This window comes from Vombatus ursinus, unplaced genomic scaffold, assembly GCF_900497805.2.
Source record: "Vombatus ursinus unplaced genomic scaffold, bare-nosed wombat genome assembly UNPS02005286.1, whole genome shotgun sequence".
NCBI lineage: Eukaryota > Metazoa > Chordata > Mammalia > Diprotodontia > Vombatidae > Vombatus > Vombatus ursinus.
In genome coordinates, this window is record NW_020945064.1 from 17,324,850 (window position 1) to 17,352,515 (window position 27,666).

General features: G+C 43.3%; 1 protein-coding gene across 2 annotated transcripts in view; it reads right to left on the bottom strand.

Moving 5' to 3' along the window:
- Positions 1–270: 270 nt before the first annotated feature.
- CES4A (carboxylesterase 4A) overlaps positions 271–27,666 on the bottom strand; it is a 33,287-nt gene continuing 5,891 nt past the window's right edge. Inside the window, exons 4-14 of one of the 2 annotated variants that reach the window (XM_027847604.1) lie at positions 23,643–23,776; positions 23,249–23,402; positions 22,226–22,330; positions 20,213–20,317; positions 18,311–18,346; positions 16,048–16,188; positions 14,005–14,085; positions 12,009–12,177; positions 8,454–8,585; positions 1,523–1,595; positions 271–858 (exon numbers count right to left, since the gene is read on the bottom strand). In XM_027847604.1, the coding sequence (XP_027703405.1) occupies positions 798–858; positions 1,523–1,595; positions 8,454–8,585; positions 12,009–12,177; positions 14,005–14,085; positions 16,048–16,188; positions 18,311–18,346; positions 20,213–20,317; positions 22,226–22,330; positions 23,249–23,402; positions 23,643–23,776 (1,191 nt within the window). In that variant the 3' untranslated portion in view covers positions 271–797. Of the gene's footprint in view, positions 1,437–1,522; positions 1,596–8,453; positions 8,586–12,008; positions 12,178–14,004; positions 14,086–16,047; positions 16,189–18,310; positions 18,347–20,212; positions 20,318–22,225; positions 22,331–23,248; positions 23,403–23,642; positions 23,777–27,666 lie in introns of both variants that reach the window. The other variant, XM_027847602.1, reaches the window with a different exon arrangement.

Here is a 27,666-nt window from a genome sequence, read left to right on the forward strand (position 1 = left end):
CATGTCCCCATTTGGGGTTTTCTTGGCAGAGATACTGGAGTGGTTTGCCATTTCCTTCTCCAGCTCATTTTGCCGATGAGAAAACTAAGGCAAACAGGGTTAAGTGACTTGCCCAGAGTCACACAACTAGTAAGTGTCTGAGGACGCATTCAAACTCAGGTCTTGACTCCAGGCTAGTATTCTATCCACTGTGCCACCTAACTGTCCTTATAAGGTTGAGATCATGTAGTCCAACTTCCTCATCTTACAAAAGAGGAAACTGAGGCTCAGCAATATGAAGTGATTTGTTCAAAGTCCCTCAGCTAGTAAATGTTTGGGCTGGTATTGGAGCCCAGGTCTTTTGATTATAAATCCAAATGCTCTTTGGAGCCTGGATCTTTAGATTATAACTCCAAATCCTCTTTGGAGTTTGGATCTTTAGATTATAAATCTAAATGCTCTTTGATTTCTAGGTTCCTAGCTCATTATAGATTTAGAGCTGGAGGAGACTTCTGAGGTTATCATTCTACAGATACAGGAACTGAGCCTCAGAGATGTTCATTGAGTTGTCCACGGGCTCACAGGTAGGTAGAGGCAGAGATGGCATTTGAACCTAGTTCTTCTTCCTTCAAATCCAATGTTCTTTCCTGTGGATGACACTGTCTCCCAAGGTATATAGGACACTTCCCACGTTTGTATGTGGTTCTTGGAGGGGGGGCCTGGAGTTAGGGATGCTGTGACACTCTCTCTGTGGATAGTGCCCGGGGGCATCTGCTACACTGAGTCACAGTGTGTGGGTTTGAGGTTTCTTGGGCATCTCAAAATTGGTGGAGGTGTAGTGGAGGCAGTGCAGGGGGAGAGAAGATAGATGTTGGCCACCTAGGAATAAGGACCCAGGTTATAGTAAAGGGGGCAGGAAGATAAGTCTAGCACAGGGCAGCTGTGCTACAGGATGGCGATGACAGTCGGTATTTGGGAGCTATCCTGTGTCTAAGGGGATTGTGGAGATGATCTAGCCCATCCCCTCATTTTATAGAGGAAAAAACTGAGATATCCAATGAGGACAGAAACCAGTGACCTCTCTCCTCATGAACCCCTAATTATTAGTATAGTCATCTCAGGAGGACCTTAGTTTCTCCAAATGTTTCTGTCTATAATTACTTTGTTCCCAAAGTCTGCTTGGATTGCCCTTATCCCCCAGCCTTAGGGACCAGGTCTCAAAGCATTCCCTTGGCTTTTCAGCTAGTTTAGGCTTAAGCCAGGGTCAGCAGTACCACCAGATTCAAGCCTCCCTTTCATGCTGATCTTGGACGTGATGCTGGCTCTGGATCCTTGTCCAAAAAGCCACCTCTTTGTCCTTCAGTTTTATTCCCACCCTCTGTTCTAAATCCAGCAGCAGGTACTTCTCTTCCTTCCCATAGCGTGGCCATTCCATCAGGCCGTGGCTGTTGGGGTCCCTAGAAGTGGGAGAGAGCGCCATCAAACATCAGGGAAGGTTTTTTTCGTCAGCCCCCTGCCCTCAATGCCCAGCTTTTGCACTCACCCTGTGCGGGCAAAATTGGCCCAGTATTTCATCATGTTTCTGCTGAGTTTTTTCTCCTCTTCTGTAGCAGACCCTGAGGAAAGAGCCAAGAGAAGCATTGAGGGCAATGGGGGTCTGGTTAGAGGCTGGAGGAAGGAGCGTGTCCAGTCAGTGCTCTGAAGCTGATGACCCAGCCAGATTCACAAGACACATATGTGGGCAGGAAAAGGGTTCTGGTGAAGTATAATTGGAAAGGTATCTGCCAAGACATTTTCTACTCCTATGAAATCTGCATATGTCCTCCCTCCTACCCCTCAAGGATGAAATCATGCCTCTGGTTTTAAGCATTTGTCTTCAGGAAAGGTCTGTGTTAAAATGAAAATGTGTTACTTTCCCTTAGAATCATAGAATTACAGACTCTTAGCATGGGAAGGGAGAGTTGCATCATAAATTTAGAATTGGAAGAGACCTGAGAGGTCAAGCTCACATCTCCTCATTTTACAGATGGGGAAACTGAGTCATGGAGAGAGGAAGGGATTTGCCCAGGGTCACACAGCTAGTATCTGAGGCAGGATTTGCACCTACATCTTGTTGACTCCATGTTCACCTCTCTATCCACTGTATTATGTTGTCTCTCTAATCTACCATCTGGAGCACATGAACCTAGGACTACTTGCCTCACAGATGATTTTCTGGTCTCTACTTGAACAAGCCCAAAGATGAGAAACTTACTACCTTTCAATAATAATAGTTATCATTTGAGGTTTGCAAAGTGCTTTACAAATATTATCTTATCCTCACAACAACCCAGAGTGGTAGGAGCTATTATTATTGTCTTACAGATGAGGAAACTGAGGCAGATAGCAGTTAAGTGACTTGCCCAAGGCCACACAACTAATAAATGTCTGAGGTCACATTTGAACTCAGGTCTTCCTGATTCCAGGCCCAGCGCTCTGTCCACTGCTCCACCCAGCCACGAAAGGCAGCCCATTTTATTTTCAGAGAGCTCTAATTGTAAGGTGCAGAAATCTGTATCCTTACAACTTTCACCCCTTCTTCCTCTCAACCCAAACAGAAAAAATAAAACAAATTCCTTTCCCATCTGATAAGTCTTCATATCTTTGAAGCAGTGACTGTGTCAAACTTCTAGGAGCCAAGATGGTAGAATAAGCAGTAAATCACCTTAACATTCCCATATTCCCCTCCAAACAACCATAAAATAGTGTCCAAAAACAAATCCTGCAACAGCAGAACCAGCAAAAAGATGGGGTGGAATAATCTTTTAGCCCAAGAAACTTGGAGAATTGGCAAGAATGGTCCATCTCACTCTGGTAAAAGGGGAACGCATTCCAGGACAGAAAGTGTCCTAGCAAGCCAGAAGTAAGCTCCACCTCAGGAAACCAGTGGGAGACCCTGAACCCCAGTGTGGTTGAGCAGACAAATACCAACACCAGGACCCCTCCTGTGCCTTAGCATAGCCAGGAGAATGGGCAGACTCCAGCTCCTAGAACCACCACATGTTTTGGCACAGCACCAGATGGGCAGGCATCCTTTAGTGGCCAGACCTCCATTTGCTTAGGCACAGCCCTAGGTAAATAGGCATCCTCCAATGACCAGATCTCCATGTGCCTCAGTGTAGCCCCAGGAAATGCAACAACACCCCAATGGGCCTCAACACATGCCAGACATCATCACTAGGACCCCAGCTCAGCACAAGGTAAGCTGCTAGACCCCTATGGCCTCCAGCAGTGCCAGTCATCCCCCAACCCCACCCCTAAGCATAGCACCAGACACAGGGGTCCCCTGGGGGCCTTGGGGCAACATCAATGCAACACCAAGTAAACAGCCAGGACTTGTAGCCATTGGCACAAGAAGCCTGAGACAGTACCCCTTCCACCTGGGATACAGAGCTCAAATTTAAAAGAAAGGAAAAAGCCCTCCCCCCCCCAAAAAAATGAGCAAAAAGAGAATCTAATCATAGAAATTTATTATGGTGACAGGGAAGACCAAGACACAAACTCAGAAGAGGAAAACAATGTCAAAACTCCTATGGGCAAAACTCCAAAGAAAAATGGGAATTAGTCTCAAGCCCAGAAAGAACTCATGGAAGAGCTCAAAAAGGAACTTAAAAGTCACATGAGAGGTAGAAGAAAAAACGAGAAAAGACATGAGAGTGATGCAAGAGAAGTATGAAAAAACGAGTCAACAACTTGGAAAACTGCTTAAAAAGGAGAATTGGCCAAAAGGTAAAGGAGATACAAAAACCCATTGAAGAAAACAACCCCTTATACAATTGGCCAAATGGAAAAGAAAGTACAAAAGTTAATTGAGGAAAACAACACCTTACAAGAATTGGCCAAGTGGAAACTAATGACTCTATGAGACATCAAGAATCAATCAAGCAAATTCAAAAGAATGAAAAAAAAAATGGAAGAAAATGTAAAATACCTTATGGGAAAAACAATAGCTCCAGAAGAGACAATATCAGAATCACTGGACTACCTGAAAGTCATAATTAAAAGGAGGACCCAGATAGCATCTTTCAAGAAATTATGAAGGAAAACTGCCTTGATGTCCTGAAACCAGAGGGCAAAATAGGCATTGAAAGAATCCACTGATCACCTCAGGAAAGAGATCCCAAAATAAAAACTCCAAGGAACATTATAGTCAAATTTCAGAACTATCAGGTCAAGGAAAAACTACTACAAGTGGCCAGAAAGAAACAATTCAAATACCAAGGAGTCACAATCAGGATTACACAGGACTTGGCAGCTGCAACATTAAAGGATCGGAGGTCATGGAATATCTTACTTGACAGGGAAGTAGGAGGCGAGGAGATTAAGTAAAGGGGGGTTGGGGACTGAAGGAAGGGAGGGCAGATCAGGGTAGGTGGTAGACAGAAGCAAAACACTGGTGAGGAGGGAAATGGTGAAAGGAGAGAGAAGACAGACAGGAGGAAGAATAGGATGGAAAGAAAGACTCAGGTAGTAATAATAACTGTAATGTGAATGGGATGAACTCTCCCATAAAACAGAAACAGATAGCAGAATGGTTCAAAAACCAGAATCCTACAATATGTTGTTTACACACACAATAGAGAGACACACACAGAGTAAAAGTGAGGAGCTGCAGCAGAATCTATTATGCTTCAGCTGAAGTAAAGGAAAAAAAAAGCAGGGGTAGCAATCCTGATCTCAGACAAAGTAAAAGCAAAAATAGACCTAATTAAAAGAGATAAGGAAGGAAATTATATTGTGCTAAAACGCAGACAATAAAGCAATATCAATACTAAACACATATGCACCAAGTGGTATAGCATCCAAATTCTTAATGGAGAAATTATGTGAGTTACAGGAAGAAATAGACAACAAAACTATACTAGTGAGAGACCTCAACTGTCCCCTCTCAGAGCTCAATAAATCCAACCAAAAAATAAACAAGAAAGAAACTAAGGAGATAAATAGAATATTGGAAAAGTTAGATATGACAGAACTTTGTTATGGTTTAGATATAAAAGGTGACACCATAAGCAAATCAGAAGAGCAAGGAATAGTCCACCTGTGAGATCTATGGGGAGGGGGAGAATTCATAACCAAACAAGAGGTAGGGAGCATTACAAAATATAAAATAGATAATTTTGATTATATTAAATTAAAAAAGCTTTTGTACAAGCAAAACCAATGCAACCAAGATTAGAAGGAAAGCAGAAAGATGAGAAATAATCTTTACAGCACATGTCCCTGATAAGGGCCTTATTTGTCAAATATGTAGAGAACTGAGTCATATTTACAAGAATACAAGCCATTCCCCAATTGATAAAAGGTCAAAGGATATGAGCAGGCAGTTTTCAGATGAAGAAATCAAAGCTATCTATAGGCATATGAAGAAGTGCTCTAAATCACTTTTGATTAGAGAAATGCAAATTAAAATGACTTTGAGGTACCACATCACACCTATCAGATTGGCTAATATGACAGAAAAAGAAAATGATAAATGCTGGAGAAAATGTGGGAAAATTGGGACACTAATGAGCTGTTCATGGAGTTGTGAACTGATCCAACCACTCTGGAGAGCAATTTGGAGCTATGCTCAAAGGACTACCAAACTGTAAATACTCTTTGATCCAGCAATACCACTACTAGATCTGTATCACAAAGAAATCATAAAAAAGGGAAAAGGACCTACATATGCAAAAATATTTATAGCAGCCCTTTTCATGATGGCAAAACATTGGAAACTGAGGAGATGTCCATCAACTGGGGAATGGCTGAACAAGCTGTGGCATATGAATGTAATGGAATACTATTGTGCAATAAGAAATGATGAACAGGCGGATTTCAGAAAAATCTGGAAAGATTTATATGAACTGATGCAAAGTGAAATGAGCAGAACCAGGAAAATGTACATAGTATCAACAACATCATGTGATGATCAATTATGAATGACTCAGCTCTTCTCAGCAACACAATGATCTAAGACAAGTACAAAGAACTCAAGAAGGAAAATGCTATCCATATCCAGATAAAGAATTGACTCTTAATGAAGATGGAAGCATATTTTTTCACTTACTTTATTCTTTCTTGTGTTTTTTCCCCTTTTGATCTGTTTCTTTTTCCACGACTCTGACTAATATGGAAATATTTTTACATGATAGCACATATTTAAACTCTATCAAACTGCCTACCATTTTTAGAAGAGGGGAGGGGAGGGAGGGAGAAAAATTTGGAACTCAAAATTTTGTCAAAATGAATGCTAAAAATTTTCTTGATATGTAACTGGGGAAAAAAATAAAATGCTATTTAAAAAAAAGGAGTGACTGTGTCCTTCCCTAAATCCTCTCTTCTCTATACTAAATATCCCCAGTTTCTTCAACTGATTCTTGTACAGTGCATTCTCTACGCCTCTCTTTGGGCTGGAGGACTTTCCCATCCTCCCTCTCCCTGCCCCAGCTGTTAGTGCTTTTCTGCTGAGACCACCTGCCATTTAATATATTAAAACATTTATCTTTGTTGTTGGGGTCCTTTTTCAATTGTGTCCGAATTTCTGTGACCCCATTTGGAGTTTTCTTGGTAGAGATACTAGAGTGGTTTGCCATTTCCTTCTCCAGCTCATTTTACAGATGAGGAAACTGAGGCTAATAGGTTTAAGGGCTTGTCCAGGCTCACACAGCTAGTAAGTAAGCGAGGCCAGATTTGAACTCAAAAAGATGAGTCTTCCTGACTCCAAGCCTAGTGCTCTATCCACTGTGCTACCCAGCTGTCCTCCTATATATATGTATATATCTTATGTGTACCTAATGATTTGCATGTTGTCTCTCCCATTAGAATGTGAACTCCTTGAGAGTAGGGATCGTGTTTTTTGCCTTTGTATCCTTATGCTTAGCATGGTGCTTAGCACTTAATAAATGTATGTTGAGTGACTGATTTTCACCATCTTGGTTGCCTCCATATCCATCCTAAAATGTGACACTTGATATTGGCGATAAGGGTCTGACCAGGGTAGAGTATAGTGGGATTGTCCCTTCCCTTCCTTTGCTGCCCAAAATCATATTGGCTTCACATCTCATTGAATCATTTTAGCACCCTCTACCATCTTATCATGGAACAACTAATCACATTGACTATTCTCCTGAGGGCTGGGGGGGAGAAGACTTAGATAGCCTGACCTTGAGGGCTTTGAACAGGCTGGGTAAAGGATGTATCTGGGACATAGATGAGCCTGAATGAACAGGCTAGGATGGGGTACCTTGAGTAACTGAGAGTGCAGTTATAGGGCATTAGGTTTTTAGTGGCAGGGAGGGTGAGAGGATAAAAGAAAAACCTTGCCTAACTTGGGGAAAAAAAAGCATTGGCTTTATTAGGAAACTGGAATTCAAGAGTAGCCTTGAGTCAATCATTTCACCTAGGATCGTGGGATTGGGAGGTGGAAGAATGACTTTAGAGATGATCTAGTCCACCTCATTTTACAGATTAGAAGTTGAGACCCAAGTGGGGAAGGACACACAGTTAGTGATAGAGTATCATGTCTGAATACTTTCCCTTCATATCTCTGCTTCCTGGCTTCCCTGGCTTCCTTCAACTGCAAGCTCAGATTCCATCTCCTATAGGAAGCGTTTCCTGATCCCCCTTGGTGCTAGCGCCTTCCCTCTGAGATCATGCCCAATTTAGCCCGTATTTCTATCTCATCTGTATATAATAGCTTTCATGTTGTTTCCCCTATTAGCTTATGAGCTCCAAGAGAGTTGACTGTCTTTTGCCTTTCTTTGTACCCCAAGCACTTAGCACAATGCCTGGCACATGGTAAGCATTTAATAGATACTTATTGACTGATTGACTACTCAGCTTCTCTCTCTGGGCCTCAGTCGTCTTATCTGTCAAATGAAAGGGCTAGATTAAATAATTTCCAAGGCCCCTTCAAGAACAGCCTGTGTTCTAAGGTTCTTGCCAGCTCTGATATTCTCAGGTCTAAAGTCCCTCTTTGCTCTGACATTCTATACTCTGTGGTCCCTTCAGGGCTACCATTCTGTGATTCGACATTTCTGTTTTGGTTGGGGGATGGGCGGGAGAGCAAGTTAGATCATGCTCCTCCTTCCTTCTTTAGGATCAGCGGGTAGGGCTGCCTCCTTCTCTCATCTTGGCTCCCTCTCTGAGCCACTCCCCAGCTCAGGAGTCTGTAGGGATGGTGTTGAGGACAGGAGCTCTTGCGGGCTTCATTTAATTGCAGGTGTCTTCGCTGACCTTGCCTTCACTGACTCAGAGTCAGGGTACAGAAGGTAAGCCCCTGAAAGCAAGGTGGGGCTGAGCTCCCGGGCCCTGGGCATGGGGTGCCCAATCTTCCTCTTATTGCCACGACATCTGTTACTCAATTCCTCTATTCCTTCCGCTCTACTCTTTCCAGCCAAATGGACAGAGCGCTTTCTTATGTGAGGGACAGGGCAGGAAGGATGTCTCACCTTTGGTGAGTAGAGTCCCGAGAATGAAGTTAATCTCATCCCCATGGTCAGCCATATCGCTTCGGGTTTTGATGATGATCCCAGAGGAGGAATGATGCTGGAACTCATAGAAGTAGACTGGGAGGCCAGCATCTGTCAGGATACAAGACCGAGTGAAAATCTTTTACATCTCGTGGCACTTTTTTTTAAAAAAGAAACTTTTTTATTTTGATTAGGCAATCAGGGTTAAGTGACTTATCCAGGGTCACATAGCTAGTTAGTGTCAAGTGTCTGAGGTCGGATTTGAACTCAGGTCCTCCTGACTCCAAGGCCTGGGTTCTATCCACCTCACCACCTAATTGCCCCTTCTAGTGACACTTTTAAAGTTTATAGTGTGTCTACCCACCATGACCCTGTGAGCAAGTACTAGTCTTTCCAGCAACTCAAGTTCAAATCCTCAGTCATCCTCAAGTGCCATTTGCCTTCACCGACCACATCCAATCAGTTGCAAAGCATTGATTATGCCTGCACCTTGTCTGACGTCCTTTCCTCCCTCTGCTCTCAGGTAACCACCAGCCTACTGCAGGATCTCATCCCCATCCCTCACATCGATGTTCCTCACATTCATATTCCTAAGGCCTGGCTCTGACCATGTCATTCTGCCCAGCAAACACTGGAGGCTCCCTAATGCTTTTAAGATAGCTCTTCTGTTTGACAGTTAAGTTCTTACCATCTGGCTCAAGTCTATTTTTCAATTGGCTTCATATTCCTCCCCCCTCACACAGTCTATGTTCTGGCTAAACTGGCCCAACTCACTGTTCTCTGTGCATAAGATTCCATGTCCTACCTCTGGGTCTTTCTATAGGCCTGGTATATACTCCCCCTTTATCTCTGTCTCTTAGGAAAAATAATAATAATAGATAATTTTTAAATAGTGCTTGCCATGTGCCAGGCACTGTGCTAAGTACTTTAAAATTATTATCTCATTTGGTCTTCACAGCCACCCTGCAAGGTAGGTCAGGTAGACAGGCTAAATGACTTGCCCAAGGTCACACAGCTACTAAGAGTCTGAGGCTGGTTTTGAATGCAAGTCTTCCTGACGTCAGGCCCCACCAGCATCCTAACCACTGAACCACCTAGCTACCCTTAGCGTCCTTAGCTCCTTTAAAGTTTGGCCACTTTTCACAAGAGGCCTTTCCTGATCACCCCAGTTCTTCATGTGCATAAATTACTTTGTATATATTTTGTAGGCAGGGAAGTGGTGCAGTACATAAAGTACCATGCCTGGAAGACCTGAGTTCAAATCCAGCCTCAGATACTTACTAGCTGTGTGACCTTGGACAAGTCCCTTAACCTCTGTTTGCCTTAATTTTCTTCCAACTCTGCAGCCAATTAGAAAATTTTTCATCATCACACAGTAACAACTCTTCAGGAATGTAAGGCCAGAAACAAGTTCACTCCAGGCTTTTACATCACCTTTTGGACTGAGACCAGGCAGGAAATATCTGTGCATTCTTCAAGGACTAACCCTTTGTAGCCAAGCTACCCTTGTTACACACACACATACATGTGTGTAGTATGTATATATGTATACATACATATACAGAGATAAGTGTATATATGTATACATACATATACACACAAATGTATATGTACATGAATGTATGAATAAATATATATGTATGTATACACATGTATGTGTACACACATATACACAATGTATCTATATACAACTATGTACACATATAGATTTAGACCTATATCTACATGCATATATGCATATGTGCACACATATGCACATGTGTATATATAATTGTGCATGCATTGATTATATATACATAAAGATATACATGTCCATATGTGTACGTACATGTACGTGCATACATATATGCATGCATATATACCCACAAGTGTGTGTGTGTGTGTGTGTGTGTGTGTGTGTATACAGAGAGATATGCATATAGATATATTTGTGTGTTTATATATGTGTGTCCACATATGTAAGGGCAGCCAGGTGGCACAGTGGATAGAGTGCCATACATGGAGCCAGGAAGACCTCAGTTCAAATCCGGCCTCAGACACTTATTAGCTGTGTGACACTGGGCAAGTCACTTCACCCTGTTGGCCTCAGTTTCCTCATCTGTAAAATGGGTTATAGAAGGAAATGACAAACCACTCCAGTACCTTTGCCAAGAAAAACCAAATGGGGGCATAAAGAGTCAGAAACAACTGAAAAATGACTGAACAGCAACAACAACATATTTTGTATTTACTTATCTGTGTCCATGTTATTTCCTCACAGTAGAAAGGAAGCTCTTTGAGGACAGATACTGACTTTTTTTTGGTCTTTTAACACCTAGCAGAGTTCTTTGCACATAGTAGGTGCTTAATAAATGCATATTGCATGAAGGAAGGAATATAAGAGGTACAAATTTTATTATCCCCATCTTAGAGGAGGAAACTTGAACTCACCAAGGTTAAGAGATGAAGTTGCTTGATTTTCTATGGTTGTATAGTGAGTAAATGTTAGAGCTAGGGTTTGAACCACTTTCTTTGGACTCCAAATCTAACATTCTTTCCATTGTACTACAATGCCTCTTGAAGGAAGGGACCAGTGGCATGGGCAGCCACCCCATTGTAGGTTCCATAGTCATACCTGTTAACCTCTTCCACCTGTGATACCCAATCATCTTTCAAGGCCCGACTCAGTCTCCCTTCTATGCCTCTGACCATTTTAGCCCATAGTGATCTCTACCTACATCTCTAATAACATCTAACAAACCACTCAGATATAACTTATCACATATTAAAGCTGGACAGGACCTTAAAACACAGAATGTCAGAACATGGAAAACACTGTTAAAATTGGAAGAGATCTTTGCTCATAAGATATTCTAGATGAGTGGGACTTTAGAATAAAGTTAGAACACAGAGTGTTAGAGCTAGGTCCCTAGAATGTTGGAATTGGAAGGAAGCTAAGCATAGAATGTCAGATCTGGAAGGGACCTTTGAATATAGAACATTAGCATGTAGAATGCTGGGAGAGACCTGAGAATACAGACTATTAGCGCGTAGATTATGAAATGTAGAAGGAACCTTAGGGACCCAGAATGTTAGAGCTGGAAGTGATCCTCCAGATAATCCAGTCCAATTGTCTCAGTTTACACATCCTGAAATGGAGGCTTTGTCTTTTTTATTTAAAAAATTTTTTTTTTTAATTTTTAGGTAATTGGGGTTAAGTGACTTGCCCAGGGTCACACAGCTAGTAAGTGTCAAGTGATTGGTCTGAGGTCGGATTTTGGATTTGAACTCAGGTCCTCCTGACTTCAGGGCTAGTGCTCTATCCACTGGGCCACCTACCTGCCCCTGAGGCCTTGCCTTTTGCAGTAGTAATTTGAATATATATCTCCCTAGCTCCCTCTCTGAGAACAGAGACTCTTTCTGCTAATTTATATGTGTCCCCCCCTTCCCCACTCCCCTCACCATGATCAATGCCAAGCACTGGGTGTTGTATTCAGTAAAAGTATCTGGTGACTGAAGTGACCCACTCTGGGCCTCTTTGGGAATGGGGGTCACCTCTGTGATGACGTGCCGTCCGAATAGCTGATGCCACAAAAGTTGCATCTCCAACCAGCTCCGGGATATTGTTTCCAGTCAGGACCAGTTGCCCAAAGTTTCCATGTTGGAGCATAGTGTCTCCCACGTACTCCTTCATCACCAGAGGAATTTGGTCTTTGGTGATGTTCTGGAAGGACAAGTGAGGGAGAGGAGGTTAAGACATCCTAGGACTAATTCCTTCCAGCCTCCATTCTATCCATCCTGCAAGCCATGACTCATTGTCAGAATATCTACTTTCTGCAGAGATGGTTATATCAGTCCTTTGTTCAGACATCTTCACTGGCTCCCAACTGCCAACTGAATAGTCTTACCTGGCATTCAAGGTCCTTCATAATGTGGCACCGCCCCACCTTTCCAATATGATTTTAGATCATTCCTTTCTATATTACGGTGCAGTTGAGTTGTATTACTTTGTTTCCCCTCAATGTGCCCTGAGTATCCCCACTGCCATGCTTTAAAAATAATATTTCATATGTCTGGAATGCCTTCTTTCTCCCCTTTTACCCACCAAATTCCTGGCTAGATTTTAAGCCCAACTGAAGGGCCATTTCCTCCAGGAAGCTTTTCTCGATCTTTCTGGTTGATAATGACATTTCCCTCATTCCTTAGCCCCTTTTTGGACACCTCTTTAGTAATTCATTCATCATATATTATTGCCTATTGCTGTTATCTCTTTCATGACAGATAAGAGGAAGACCTAGAAAAAGGCTCTGACACATTGACTAAATTCTCTATGAAGGATTTATTGAAGGCCATGGCCAGGGATCATACAGTATGAGTAATCAGAGAGGAGCTGAGATCTGCCCTGGAGGAGGGATTCACTGCATGGACGAAATCATGGTTCCTCCAGGCATTGAACTGTAACTCTCTGATGGGCACAGAACTCTGCAAGGCAGGGATTATTTTATCTACATTTGTTATCTTCTCTAGCAGTCAGTACAGGACTCTGTGCAGAAGAGAACTCTAATGAATGTTCCTAGTATCTCAGTTTTAGAACTGGAAGTGGCTGGCCTTGGATGTCATCCAGGGCAACCCTGTCATTTGACAGATGAGAAAACAGACTGATGGTCCTAGAGGCTCAATGACCAAGGTCACATACATAGAAAGAAGAGCTAAGGTCCAAACCAGGGCCCTCTTAACTCCAAATCCCATGTTTGTTCCATTAGCTAGGTCCTGATTGTTGCAAGTAAGGGATTTAAATTTGCATTGCATATTTCCACTAGGCTGGATATATTTTACATAATTATAAGTTTGAATGATATGAATTCGAATACATGTAACCACTTCACAAACTAACACCTCTGAGATGACCATGCAGCATCTGCCATGGTTACTGAATTTAGTTATAATGACCAGGGGAACAGCTTTAAAGGAGAAGGGAACAAACATTAATTAAGCATCTGCTGGTGCCAGGCCCTGTGCTAAGCTGTTTTACAAATATCTCATTTGATCCTTAAAAGGGAACAATGAATGGGGAAGGGGCTGTCCCATTAAATTGGTGCTGAAGTCGTCTCTGCCCTCCTCTTCCTGCTCCCCACTACTTTCTTATGCCAATGACCACCTTCATTTGAATCCTTCTTAACTGTAGCAACACCCAGTTTAAGTCCAGCCTTGGCACAGCCTAGGGTTGGTTGGGAAGCCCTGAAGAAAACTCATAGCATGAGGTCTAGAGAAGGGAAGTACTTTATTCAAAGTTCCTCAGTCTTCTGAGCCCAGGGTTCCTTTCACTCTACCAAACAGAAGCAGGCGAGCCTTTGCCAAATGAGGCCCCAATAAATGGAAGTCTCAGCTACTCAGTGCCCCAGAAGGAAAGCAGTTTGACCCAGCTTTCCAGATGGCCTTATCTTCATTAGGTTGTAGAAGCCCATCTCATGGGATGCTCCATCACTAGAAGTGGCCCCTTGACACCCTCCGCCCTTGTCTTATCTTCCTGCCCCAGAACATGGCTTCTTACCAGGATCAAGCAGAACTCCCATAGCAGATCAACGATTTTGGATCTAGTTATTATCGGAGGGTTGAGCGGAACTTTCATGATCTGAGGATGAAACGGAATTTCTAAGGTGACCACAGATTTGGTGCAAGTACATATACATGCAGTGAGGGTAAAGTCAGATAAAGAGATTTAGGAGGGAGTCTGCTCTTGTTGGGAGGGAGTGCAACACCCTGTCAGACTCCAGTTTTCTGGGTTTAGAACAGAGCTGGAAGAGATTTTATAGTGATAGTATAAGATCATGTAGTCTCACCCCCTCATTTTACAGAAATGGAAAAGAGGCCCAAGCAGGCAATGATTTATCTAAGGTCACACAAGTAGTAAGTAACACAGCCAATGTCCACCCCACTCCCAATACATACAAACAGACAGACACACACCGTGGCCTATAAGCAGGGGTGGTCTGGTAAATGTTTAACAACCAGCTCTCCAGAAAAAAAAATACCTAAGACACACTTTTAAGTTTAATTTGCATTATTAGCATTTTCTTCATCATTTTCATAAATTTAGACAATAAACAAAACAATAAATCATACTCTAATTTGGAGCATTTGCCAATTGCAGAGGTTTTGCTAATTGCTCATGCTGAAATTTTAACAATGGGCTTCGAGGCAGGCTCCAGCCCATCCCCGCCTATAAGCACACATTCCTAGGGATTCCAAAGACAATGGCCAGGTGCCTGCTGTCTTGCAAAAGCTCACATTTCAACACTTTTCCCCACTAAAACTCTGGGAGGAAAGGAGAGCAAGGATTATTACTCCCATTTTACAGATAATTTGTCCATGGTCACATGGGACTAAGGCAGGATTCAAGCCCCGGACTCTTTCTACTCTGACATGCTTTTACTCTCTGGGAACAGCCTTGTGCCACCTTTGGAGAAGCATTGCAGGATCCACATGAGGGGAGTGGGTTTGTCTCTACTGCCTAAAAGCGGCCATGAGGTGGGCCCGGGGAGGGGGGTTCTCTTTAGACTCATGTGATTTAAAAGCGCCTCTCCTGGCTGCTTGTTGGTGCCTGGAATACCTCCCTCAAAAGACAAAGCCCTGTATTTCACAGTGAGGGACGGCATCAAGGAACACTGACGTTCAGTTAACCTAAAATATAAATGGTGGGGAGTGGGAAGAATACTAGACTGGGGTCCAAGTCCTGGCCCTTTTAATGATTAGTTGTATGACCTTGGATAAATCACTTCCTTTCCCTGAGTCTCCAGTTTGCTCAGCTGTATAATGGAGATAATAATGCATTATAATAATGTTGTTGCCTAAACCCAAACAGATAATGTAAAGAGTTATGGAAAAGGAAACTAGCATTATTTTAGTTCTTCAGTCCTGAGAAGGGGGGCAGAGATGGTTCTTTCGTTCTAGAGGGGGAGGATAGCATAGAGTGAGAGAAAGGCACAGAAAGGGGGTGTTGGGGCCAACGTCACAATCTGACCAGCAGCGGACCAGGCTGGATGGGTCTACCATGAAGGCACACTCCAGCCACTCCCTTTCCCCTCCAGAACTCCTGGTCCAGATCGTAGAATCTCAGGATATCAGCTTAGAACTCAGAACAAAGGAGCTTAGAACAAAGAATGTCGGACACGGGGGACCTTAGAACACAGAATGTCAGAACTGGAAGAGACTTTAGAATAGAGATTATGAGGGCCAGAAGGGGCCTTAGGGATCACCTAGTCTAACCCTCTCCGTTGACACATGAGGGCACTGAGGCTCAGATAGGAAGTAACTTACCCAAGGCCGCACAATTAGTAAATAGCAGATTAGACACTCGAACCCAGCCCTGCTGATGGTCCAGTTTGCTTTCCCCTGGATCATGGTGCCTTCAATAACTCAGCACCCGGCTGGCTTCCGGCGTTAGAGAGGACTCCATCCACAGCTCCATTTTCTTAATAACCCCCATTCACGTGTTGGGAGGAGTTAGCTTGGCTCAGTTGCGGATGCTGAGGAGCCTGGAAGTCCCCCTCCCTCTCTCTCTCCCCCCTGCCCCTTCCCCTCCCTTGTCTCTTACAAAAGGGAGAAGCCAGTTGAATTCTATCCTGTTTACACCCAGCAGGTAGGGGATCTGTTGAAAGTCCCCTCGAGTCAGAAGCTCTTCAGGGCTGTCGGTGAAAACGAGTCCGTCCACCACGGCAGGTACAAACCAGATGGTCTATGAGACAACTCAGATTTAGTCCCGGACCACAGCAGAGCTGAAGTCCTGCCCCAGTTTCCCCAAATCATCCTGGTCAAAGTGAGCGGGGCTGGCCACGGCCTCATGGTCTGTGGGTCACTAGCACCCTCTGGTGGACACAGGCTGCTCCAGCAAGTGGGCGGTGAAACGGAATCTTCCCTGTGCTCTACTCTCAACCTCTCCACTAGCCCTTCTGCCTGAAATGGCCAACATTGAATAGCGAGATCTAGAGCTGGAAGGTGCCTCTTCCAGTCTACCCTCCTCTCATTTTACAGAGGAAGAGATACAAACCCAGAGAGGGCATGTGACCTGCCCAAAGTCATACAGCAGTGTGGGGAGCATGAGTGGACTGGCCTGGAGGTGGGGGAAGAAATCCTTGGAGCATGTGCAGGTATTTCCTGCCTGGTTTCAATCCAGGCAGCCAGGTGGAAGCTTAGGGGTGCACCAGTCTCCAGCCATATCTGACTGAGGCGCTGGCATTGTGAGATGACCAAAAGTTATGATGCCACTAGAAGAACTGAGGATTCAGGGATTGTGGAGCCAGGACTAAATGGGCATAGAAAGTGGGGGACAGCAGCCCCTAAGTGGTTCTCTTTTCCTTGTGGCTTTAAGGCAAGACTACTTAGATCTGCTCCTGAGGGGTCAAGAAGGGACAGCAACCCAGTGTCCCATTATGGGCACATTGCTGCCTTGATCTCTTTCTTCTCAGATCTCAGGTAAGTGAATCTTTTGTAAAGGGAAGTTTTTACGTGACCTTGTGTGTTTGGGACAACTGGAGGCCCCATCAGAGGTTCCATCGATGATTGAACCTGAATGGAGGTAGTAGCAGCGGCCACCAGAGTGACTGTGGTCACTGGCAGTGGAGGTCACTCCTTGTGAGTGCCTGACCACTGAGTCATCATGCCTTCCAACTCTGCAGCCAATTAGAAAATTTTTCATCATCACACAGTACCAACTCCTCAGGAATGCAAGGCCAGAAACAAGTTCACTCCAGGCTTTTACATCACCTTTCAGACTGAGACCAGGCAGGGAATATCTGTGCATGCTTCAATGACTAACCCTTTGTAGCCAAGCTACCCTTGTTACACACACGCACACACACATACATGTGTGTAGTATACATATGTGTATACATACACATATAGAGATAAGTGTATATATGTATACATACATATACACACAAATGTATATGTACATGAATATATGAATAAATATATGTATGTATACACATGTATGTGTACACACATATACACAATGTATCTATATACAACTATGTACGCATATAGATTTAGATCTGTATCTACATGCATATATGCATATGTGCACACATATGCACAAGTGTGTATATACTAATTGTGTTTGCACTGATTATATATACATAAAGATATACATGTATATATATATACATACATGCATGTGCATAAAAATATGCATACATATATACCCCCAGGTGTGTGTATGTGTATATATATTATATATACATATATAAATACAGAGAGATATGCATATAGATATACATGTGTGTTTATATATGTGTGTACATATATGTAAGGGTAGCCAGGTGGCACAGTGAATAGAGTGCCAGGCCTGGAGCCAGGAAGACCTCAGTTCAAATCCTGCCTCAGACACTTATTAGCTGTGTGACCCTGGGCAAGTCACTTCACCCTGTTGGCCTCAGTTTCCTCATCTTGTAAAATGAGCTGAAGAAGGAAATGGCAAACCACTCCAGTACCTTTGCCAAGAAATTCCCAGATGGGATTACAAAGTGCTGGATACCACTGAAAACAACTGAACAACAAAACACATGCACAAGTACGTATATAATTAAATGCACATATGCATGTATGTATGTATGTGTCTATCTATCTATCTATCTATCTATCTACACTTATAAACATACTTTAGTCAAGACAGCATTCTTTTAATGGTAAAAACTTCCCTGAGACACACCAAGGATCTGGACTGAATACCCTGTCACAGGCCTACCTAGACATCTCTGCAAAGGGGTAATTTTTGCATCTGGTCTCTGCCTCACCAACACTGAGCCAGATAAAGACCACTTGGGCAAGTCCATAAGGTTTGGAAATCACAGCCAACGTACCTCCAAAGGGTTTTTGGGGTTCAGCTGGAAGAATTTCTGTGGGTGAAGACAAGGTCAAAGAGGGTTATAAACAGGTTTGGGGACTAGACTGAGACAAAGAAGCAGGATAGTTTATTTGCCCTATATGGGAGATGTAAGGGAGGAGGGTGGGTCCTGTCCATGCACTGCCCAGCCTAGCTGAAAGGAGGGAGGGAACCTAGGAAAAGAGGGGGATAACTTCCTTCCTCATCTCTAGCCTTCACCTTCCATTTTTATGGCACAGGTTTGAGTTTGGTTCATTCACTCTGGATGAATTATGGGCAATATGAGTACTGGGGGAAGGGTGGCTTGTGGGGGTTGGGGATGGTCAGTTTTTGAAGAGAGAGAGAGAGACAGAGAGACAGAGAGACAGAGACAGAGAGAGAGAGAGAGACAGGGAAAGAATGAGAGAGAGGAGAGAGAGAGACAGAGAGAGACAGAGAGAGACAGAGACACAGAGACAGAGAGACAGATAGAGACAGGGAAAGAAAGAGAGAAGAGAGAGAGAGAGAAACACAAAAAAGAGGGGTAGATGTGTAAACTGAAATGGGACACACACACACATACACAAACTGGGGGCAAAGAGATATACAGACAAGGATATGTACAGACATATAGAAGTGGATAGACACAAAAAGAGGAATAGAGAAAGCAGAGCCAAGTAGAGGTAGACAGAGACTGAGGGACAGCGTCAGAAAGAAAGACAGAGACCTTGGATTCTATTACCCCTTAGATTCTAGGAAAACCAGCAAAATTTAAAAGGAGGTAGAGAGGAGAGTAACAGAAAAGGAGAAGGAAGGAGACACAGAGAAACTGAGGACTTAGACACAAATTGAAAAATCAATCCGAACGCCAAATTCTAAGGCCTCCTCTGTGTTGGACAGTGTATTGAGGCCCCCAGGCCAAGGTTGGGGCTAGGATGGAATCAAAGTCAGACAGGGAGCCCCAGCCACCCCCAGAAACCACTGGCCTTTCCTTCCTGGGGAGGAAATGAGTCCCCAAGATGGGGGACAGTGAGCTCTGTAGGGAGGAAGCAGTAGGCAGAGACCATGTGCTCCCATTCAGAAACCCTGCCGAGGGCTTTTGGACATTGGATTTAGAGCAGAAAGCGACTTTAAAGATCATCTAGTCCATTGCCTTCATTTTACAAATAATGATGCTGAGAGGATCAGGGATGGAAAGAGAATTTCTGTAGGCTACATGGCATATATATGGGCAGAATTGGAACTCAAACCAGGGTCCTCTGGCTCCATAGTCAGTTGGCAGTGCTACCTCTGCAAGCAGGGTGGGAGGCCTTGGGGGAGAGGAATGATGCTGTTCCTCCCCACAATGAGGTGACCTGAACACCAGGACACCAGGGGTCTGGAAGAAGCTACGGTTCCCAGAGACACAGGACAATTCTGAGCCAACATAGAATCATGGAAGAAGGGTTTGGAATAGCTTAGTGGACCTGGTCAGATCCCGACTGTGCTTGCTTCTTGGGTTATCTTGATCAAGTCATTTAACCTTTGGCCCTCATGGTCCTTAGCTGTAAAATGAGGGGTTGATGTAGGTGATCTCTAATGTCCCTGACTCGAGAGCAGGGATTGTCTCTTTGTACCCCCAGCGTATAGCGTCCTGCACACATTCAGTGCCTAATAAACAAATCCTCTAAACCTATGATCTTAGGAAGTCTTTGGGGGGAAATGAGTAGAAAAACTATGTCCCTAGGAACTATGAATTTATTGGTGATGTCAGGAAACTCTTAGTGAGTTGGCAAATCTAGTGGAAGGGGGCCAGGCTAAGGTCAATCCTTTGTGAGTCTCATGACTAGGACTGAGACATCAGTTCAGAATCAGCCCTTGCTTAACTAGAGAGACTGTATTCCTCTCGGGGACCACCTACCATCTCGTCAGACACCTTCTGGATCTCCTTCTCTGACCTGGACCTAAGGCACTGCACCAGGGCCTGGGTGCTGTTAGCAGCACAGTTGGCCGCTTTAGCAATTCTCTGTAGGTAGACGGAGCAAGAAGTCAGCAACAGTTCTCTTTGGTTTCACCCACCTCCCCCAGAGTCTCTCTGGCTCCAATGGCTTCTTCTGGGATAATTGCCTGGGCTGTGAATTCAATTTCTGTGGCCCCAGAAGGGCCCCAGGGATGGTTCTCTTCCTGGAGAAGGGGGGTCCCGGAATCTATGGACTAGTCTCTTCATCCCCATCTACTTCCCAATTCTTTGGGATGGACAGCCCCAAATTTGACCGGTGGCAGGGTTGAGGCCCTCTGTCCTTTCAAACTCCACCCTCTATCTCATACAGGGAGCCAGGATCTCTTCTATGAAGCCAAGGTCTTGCTCTCTAACGAAAGGAAATAAGGTTTAATGAAAAGAATACCATGCAGTCAGGAGACCTGGATTAGAATCTTGGCCTAGATATGCCTAAATTGCTTTTGTGTAGGGATCATCTCTTGGGTAAACTTTGTGTTGCCCCAATTCTTGATCATATGGGTAGACATTTGCTGTATTTGTATAGCAAACTAGTCACTAAACTTCAGTCTGTTTCTTCATCTGTAAAGTAGAAACAGGAATACTGATAATACCTGCCTCACCAGATTGTCCTGAGCCGAACACTTAACACATGAGTTATTCATATTTCTAAGGAGGACATCTAAGTGGAAATGTCTCCAGCAGCCCAAAGTAGGTCTGGGTTTGGCTGTCTAGGGAGTTCTTAGGAGTTAATCATCAGACCTGGGAGGAGTTCCCAATCCATTGGATTGTTTGAATTCAGACCAACCTAGGGGAAGAAAAATGTTCTAAGAGGCACTATCATCTATTCAATATGTCCAGAATAGGACTAATTATCTTCCTTGCTGAAGGAATTCCCCTACTGCAGTGAATTCCCCCACCTCCATTGATGGCACCATCCTCCTCCTAATTATCCAGATTCCAAACTTCCTTGACTCAGTTAAAATCCTGTCCCATCTTATTCCCTGTATTACCACTTCCTTGTGATCCCTTCCCTGAGTTGGCCACTGGAAAATGTTCGCTCTCCCCTCATATTTTCTTAGGGTATTTTGCCTGGATGTCACTGTGTGCCTGTCATCATTCTGCTTTGTATAGTTATTTGAATACATGTTGTATTTCTCCTATTATATTTTAATTATGCTTTCTGAGGGTGGTAATTGTCATTTTTCATCTTTGTCGCCCCAGTGTTGAGCACAAGACCTCACCCATACTGAGAGCTTTGACTTGGGTGGGACAAAACCCCAGTTGCCCCACCTTAGTTAAGGATGGGGCAAATTTAGAAGGTGACCAACTACAACATTCAGGGCTGTTCATCCTTCTTCCAAGTGGACTCCTCTTCACCTCAGTGATCTTGGTCTTATTCTAGGGTGCATTTTCCCCTACCCCCAAACATCTGTTAGTCTTTCAGCAACGTAGAAAATATATCTTAGGATGAACTTCCTTCCTTCTTCTTCACACTTATCCTGTGACTGCACCATGGGGAGGTAAGCTCCTCCTCCCCTTCCTTCCCCCCAACTTTGTCCCAAATGAAAAAAAATTCTAGTTATACCTGTGCACATAGTTGGCACATAAAAATACTTGCTACATATTTTTTGGACATGATCAATATGGAAATATGTTTTGCTTGACTATGCATATTTATTACAAGGGTCTTATTTTTCTTTTTTTCATGGTGGGGGGATGGGAGGGAGAAAAAATAAATAATAATTGAAAAAAATTAATTAAAAATGTTTGTTGAATTGAATTAAAGTCGTATATCTAAGTTCTCCACCCAATTCTTCTTACGCATTGGGGGCTCTCTAAGTGTCACCAGGCTTGTCTGTTGGGGCTAACAATGGCACTCTCCTTTAGGGGAAGGGACAGTCCTTTTTAGTCACTCTGGAGATTGAGGGCACTGACCTTGGCAATCTTCAGTGGCTCATAAGAGATGAAGATCTTTATGAGGGCCGTTCCACTCTGAGAGATGGCCCGGTGGAAGAGGCCCTTGGATAAGGGAGACAGAATCTGCAGAAACCAAGAGGAAGAAGGCCATAGGTGAAGAGCAGGGGTGTGCTTTGGTGGGAGGGGAGGGGGGTTATTGTGGAAAGATTGATGAATTTGGAGTCAGAGTACTTGGGTACTTACTATCTATGTGACCCTCTGGTAACAACTTCTCTGGACTTTTGTTTAAAAAATTAGGGATTTGGGCTCTATGATTCCTTCCAGCTATACATCCTATGTAGGAGCTAGGCCTGTTCCCTGCTGAGTATGGTATCTCCTACTAGGGAAGGGGGGAGGAGAGGGAAATCCCTTTCCTCCCCCAGGAGAGGAATGATTCCTTCCCCAATATCTGATTTTTTTTTGCCTCCCAAAGCTCACACTCCTCAGACCTCTCTTCTGCCTTGACTACTTCCTAGAGTAGATTTCTTTTTAAAAGGGCCCATAGAGGTAAGACCAATCCTTTGATTTGCCAGTAACTATCCACACTAATTCCTTTGAACTTGGCTGAAGAACTTTACAACTTAAAAAAGGGCTAAAAGAGTGCAGATCCATCTTTGTGCTTTGCTGAAGACTTTGTTGTCTCTGTTACCTTCCCTTTGCCTTCTATAATTTCATCAACTAGGCTAGAGGGAAATCACTTGACCAGGGGATGTGGCGTGTCCTGACCAACTTGCCCCTATTATAGATCATAAATTTACTTTTAAAGGGACCACAGAATTCTAGTCCAACTATCTCATTTTATAGATTCAGGAAAATGAAACCCAAGGAGTTGATGTGACTTGCCCAGAGTCACACGGAGAGTAGGCATCAGAGTTGATTTGAAGTTGGGTCCTCTAACTCATGAACCACTTTCCACTATTTCACTTTGGGCCCAGGAGCTGGAAGTAATGAGTTAACTTCATTATCCCCCTTTTGCAACCCATTTCCCATTACCCCACTCACCAGCCCTGAAATACATATGGCTCCTGAGGACTGGCCAAACAGGGTCACAGAGCCGGGGTCCCCGCCAAAAACTGCGATATTCTCTTGCACCCAATGCAGAGCTGCTAACTGGTCCAGCAGTGCCCAGTTCCCTCGGGCATGGGTATCTCCAGTGCTGAGAGTCAAAATCCACTCAGAGTCTGGAGACCAGCTTCTGCTTCTAGTACAACTTTACCACTATCCTCCAGCTCTATTGGCCCCCATGGCCCCAACCCTACTTGATCCCATCCTCACATGACCAGGTACCACATGGCCCCACCCTTAGTCCCAGGCTGCCCATCTCTGTTGGACTCTATCCTAACCTATCCCTTTTCCAGCCCCCCCCCCCCCCCCCAGGATTCCTCCCAACTCTTACCTGAGGAAGCCCAGGATGCCAAGTCGATTCTGGATGGTAACTACCACCACGTCCTCATGGGCAGATAGCATGGAGCCATCATAGGTAGAGGCTGATCCCACCACAAAGGCACCACCAGGAAACCAGACCATCACCTACAGAGAGCCAAGCAGGCAGTTGCCCCTACCTACACAGCTGCTGTGCCATACTGACCATCTGGATTGCCTCATCTGCCACCATATGACCTTTCTGGCTGCCCATCATAGGCTAAAATGAAGGATTTTTTTAAAAGTGACTTTCAAGCTTTCTTTTGTGTATTGTTTCCCCCTATTTGATTGTAAGTTTCTTGAGGGCAAGGACTGTCCTTATTTATATCTCCAATGTTTAGCACAGTGCTTAGAACATAGTAGGCACTTAATAAATATTTATTGAATTGAATCGAATTTTAAGCTGTGGAAAGCATACTGGTCCAAAAGTCAAGAGACTTTTGGGTTATAGACTAACTATGCCAATTTAATTCAAAATCACCTATCAAATGCCTACCATGTGCAAATCACTGTATAGAAAATAGACTGTCCTCAGGGAACTCATATTCTTCTTTTAAAATATATTTTTTTATTTTTTGGTGAGGTAATTGGGATTAAGTGACTTGCCCAGAGTCACACAACTAGGAAGTATTATGGGTCTGAGGCTGGATTTGAACTCACATCCTCCTGACTCCAGGGCTGTGCTCTATCCACTGCACCACCTAGCTGCCCCTCTTGCTTATATTCTTTATGAGTACTTGTCCATTTCCTTTGCCTTCAAATTACATTCTAATCTTCATGCTATAGAAAGGTATAACACAATGGCTGACACACAATGAGTACTTAATAAATGCTTTGAACATAACCTTATTGTGAATAGGGATTGTTTCATTTTTTGTACTTGTATCCATAGCATCTAGTACAGTATTTGACACATAAAAGTCACTTCATCATCATCATAGCTAGCATTCCTATATCTTTTTAAGGTTTGCAAATTATTACCTCTTTTAATCCTCACAACTCTGGGTTGTTGTACTATTATTATTCCTATTTTACAGATGAGAAAATTGAGGCAGGTGAAGGTTAAGTGATTTTCCCAAGGTCACACAGCTAAGCTGTTTCTGAGGGATGATTCGAACTCAAGTCTTTCTGACTCCAAGTCCAATGGACAAGTTCACTATCCACTGTATTTTTCCTATGTACAATCAAGAGTCATAGGGCCATAGATTTAGAACTAGAAGAGAGACAGTTCATTGTCCATCTGTAGTGGCTCTACAGGATATATGTACAGAGTAACCAGCTCTATGAACTTTTTATCCAATTGCATTTTGTAATTCATTCAATTGGCGTTGTCATCCACTTGGTTTTTCTTCTGTGGATTGCCAAACTGAATTCTTTTGAATAAATATAGAACTCATTTAGGAGGTTTTGTAATGTTCCAGGGCTTGAGGCAACCAGCAAAATACCATCTACAGACATCTCTACAGTACCTCATCATCCAAATGGTATCTCAAGAATTGCACAGAAGAAGTTGTACAAAAGATATCAGAGAAGAATAATGCAGTAAAAAGAAGGAGGGCTAATCAAGCATAAGGGACAAAAAATGAAGAGGTTGTGTGTTCCATTGGCATTCACGTAATGTCAAGAGACTGAGAGGAAGTGCTCCCCATCTTGTTACACAGACCCCCTCTGTGGAGGGTTTACAGGAAGACATAGATAAAAGTGGAACTGGATGAGAAGACATGACTGGGTTTCAATCTGCACTGCTGGAGGGAGTATCTACATCTATGAGCTCCATTGAAGTATCAAAGCAATACCATATAGCCAGTTAGGTGACACAGTAGATAGAGCACTGGAGCTCGAGTCAAGAAGACCTGAGTTCAAATCCAGCTTCATACCCTTAGTAGTTATATGATTCTAAACAAGTCATCTAACTTCCATTTGTCCATTTCCTCATCCATAAAATGGAGATAGTATTTACCTCCCATGGTTGTTGTGAGGATAAGGTAAGATATTTGTAAAGAGCTTTGCAAACCACAAAGTGTTATATTGTATATAACTTTTATTATTTTGTATATAATTGCAAGCTATTATTGCTATTATTATCATTATTATTACAATACACTAATGGAGCCATAATCAGAGAAGCTCACACTGTCGCTGATTTAGATCATAATCCACCCATGCCCTTCCACTCTATGGGATTCTTGTTTACAAATCCACAAATCCATCATTGAGTATATAGCCAATCAGCTGGAGGCTTTCCTTAGGTTCTTTTTATCTTTGGTACAAAGTACCATCCCTTGCTTTTGCTATGTGACTGGTCCATGTACTTTTCATAAATGCTCTTGAAAATATCTTTTCTATCACTTCTCATGCCTACACCACCATATGTAATTGGCTGTAGTCTCCTTATACCTACTGGGCATCTTTCCATTACTTTTTTGGGATCACTTGCAATCAGCTTTGATTCTTTGGAGATGGTGGTATTCTATGATTGGAAGCTATAACATTCCTGGGGAGTATTGGCATTTAAAAGTTGGGTCCCAGATCATTGCCTATCTATAGTACCTATTTAGTTGACAGTAAACTCCTTAAGGACAGAGTTTGTTCATTTTTCTTTCTATCTCTACCTTTTAGCACAATGTCTTCATAGCAGGTTCTTATTAAGGGTTGGTTGAATGAAATGAGTGTATGCACTGATGGACTGACTCAGTGGGTTACCCTGCCAGTTATGTCCTGTTATAGAATGCAGGCAATGTGGCTTTTGGACTTCACAACCTGTAGTGGGATGTATTGCATCTGATAAAGGCATCATTCAACCCTTAGCCAAAGTGAGTGCATTCAGTTCAACTCAAATAGTATTTATTTTAAGACTTGGGGAGAGTGCCTGACCTTGATTCCCAAGCAGGAAGTTGGGACTGGAGAGTCGGTTAAGCAAAAACAAAGAAGAGTCTTGAAAGCAGAGATAGAAGTGAGCCACATCTTAGGGAGAAACTAGGAGAGAGCTCTAAGAAGATCTGGAACGATCTGGTGCTGAGATCCAGAGAGAGCTAGAGGGATGTGTGGCTCCGGGGCAGTGAGAGCCCGGTGGAGGGATGGGACTGACCTGGGGACCTCTTCTATTGCTTAACACAACTGCATTTCCCTCTTCCCGTTAGCTGGTGGTGGTAGCTTCTCTGCTTTTTTAACTGTTGTCTTTCATTTAGATTGTATGAACCTGCTATACAATTCTATTGACCTGCAGAAATGCTAAGCTGTGTGTATTTTATTTAAAGCTTACAAACGGGGAGAGGAAAAGGGAAAGAACGTTCCTTCTTCTAGGGAGATGAAAGATTTGGCCAGCAGGAGATGATCTGGAGACATGGAGTTGTTAGGACAAAATAGGAGAATGGTATTAGCCTGTACAAGGCTGGCACGTGAATTCAGGATTTAGACACTCCTAGAAATAAATCTCAAGCCAGCAGAATAGGGGCTAGCTGGGGGAAAGCTCACTTTTGTCTGTCACTTTTGAACAAAGAGCTGTTAGCTTTGCCACCTACTGGGTTACTTCCTCATTTCTTTCTTTTTTTCTTTCTTTCTTTTTTTTTTTTTTTAAGGCAATTTGAGTTAAGTGACTTGCCCAGGGTCACACAGCTAGTAAGTGTCAAGTGTTTGGTCTGAGGCAGATTTGAACTCAGGTCTTCCTGACTTCAGGGCTGGTGCTCTATCCACTGCGCCACCTAGCTGCCCCTACTCCCTCATTTCTAATAACAACAACAGATATTTTCTGAATGACTCATGCACTGGGCAACGTACTGAGCATATCTTACAGATGAGAAAGCTGAGGCTTAGGAAGGCTAAGTGACTTGTTACCCAAGGTCATTTTCTCTCTAGATTGGAGTAAAGTTTCCAACATTTTATGTTCCAAAGTCTCTTTAGAGGTCTGAAATTCTGTGTACTAAGGCTCCTTCCTGCTTTAAAATGCCATGTTCTACATCCCCTGCAGCTGAAACATTCTATGATCTGATTGATGAATG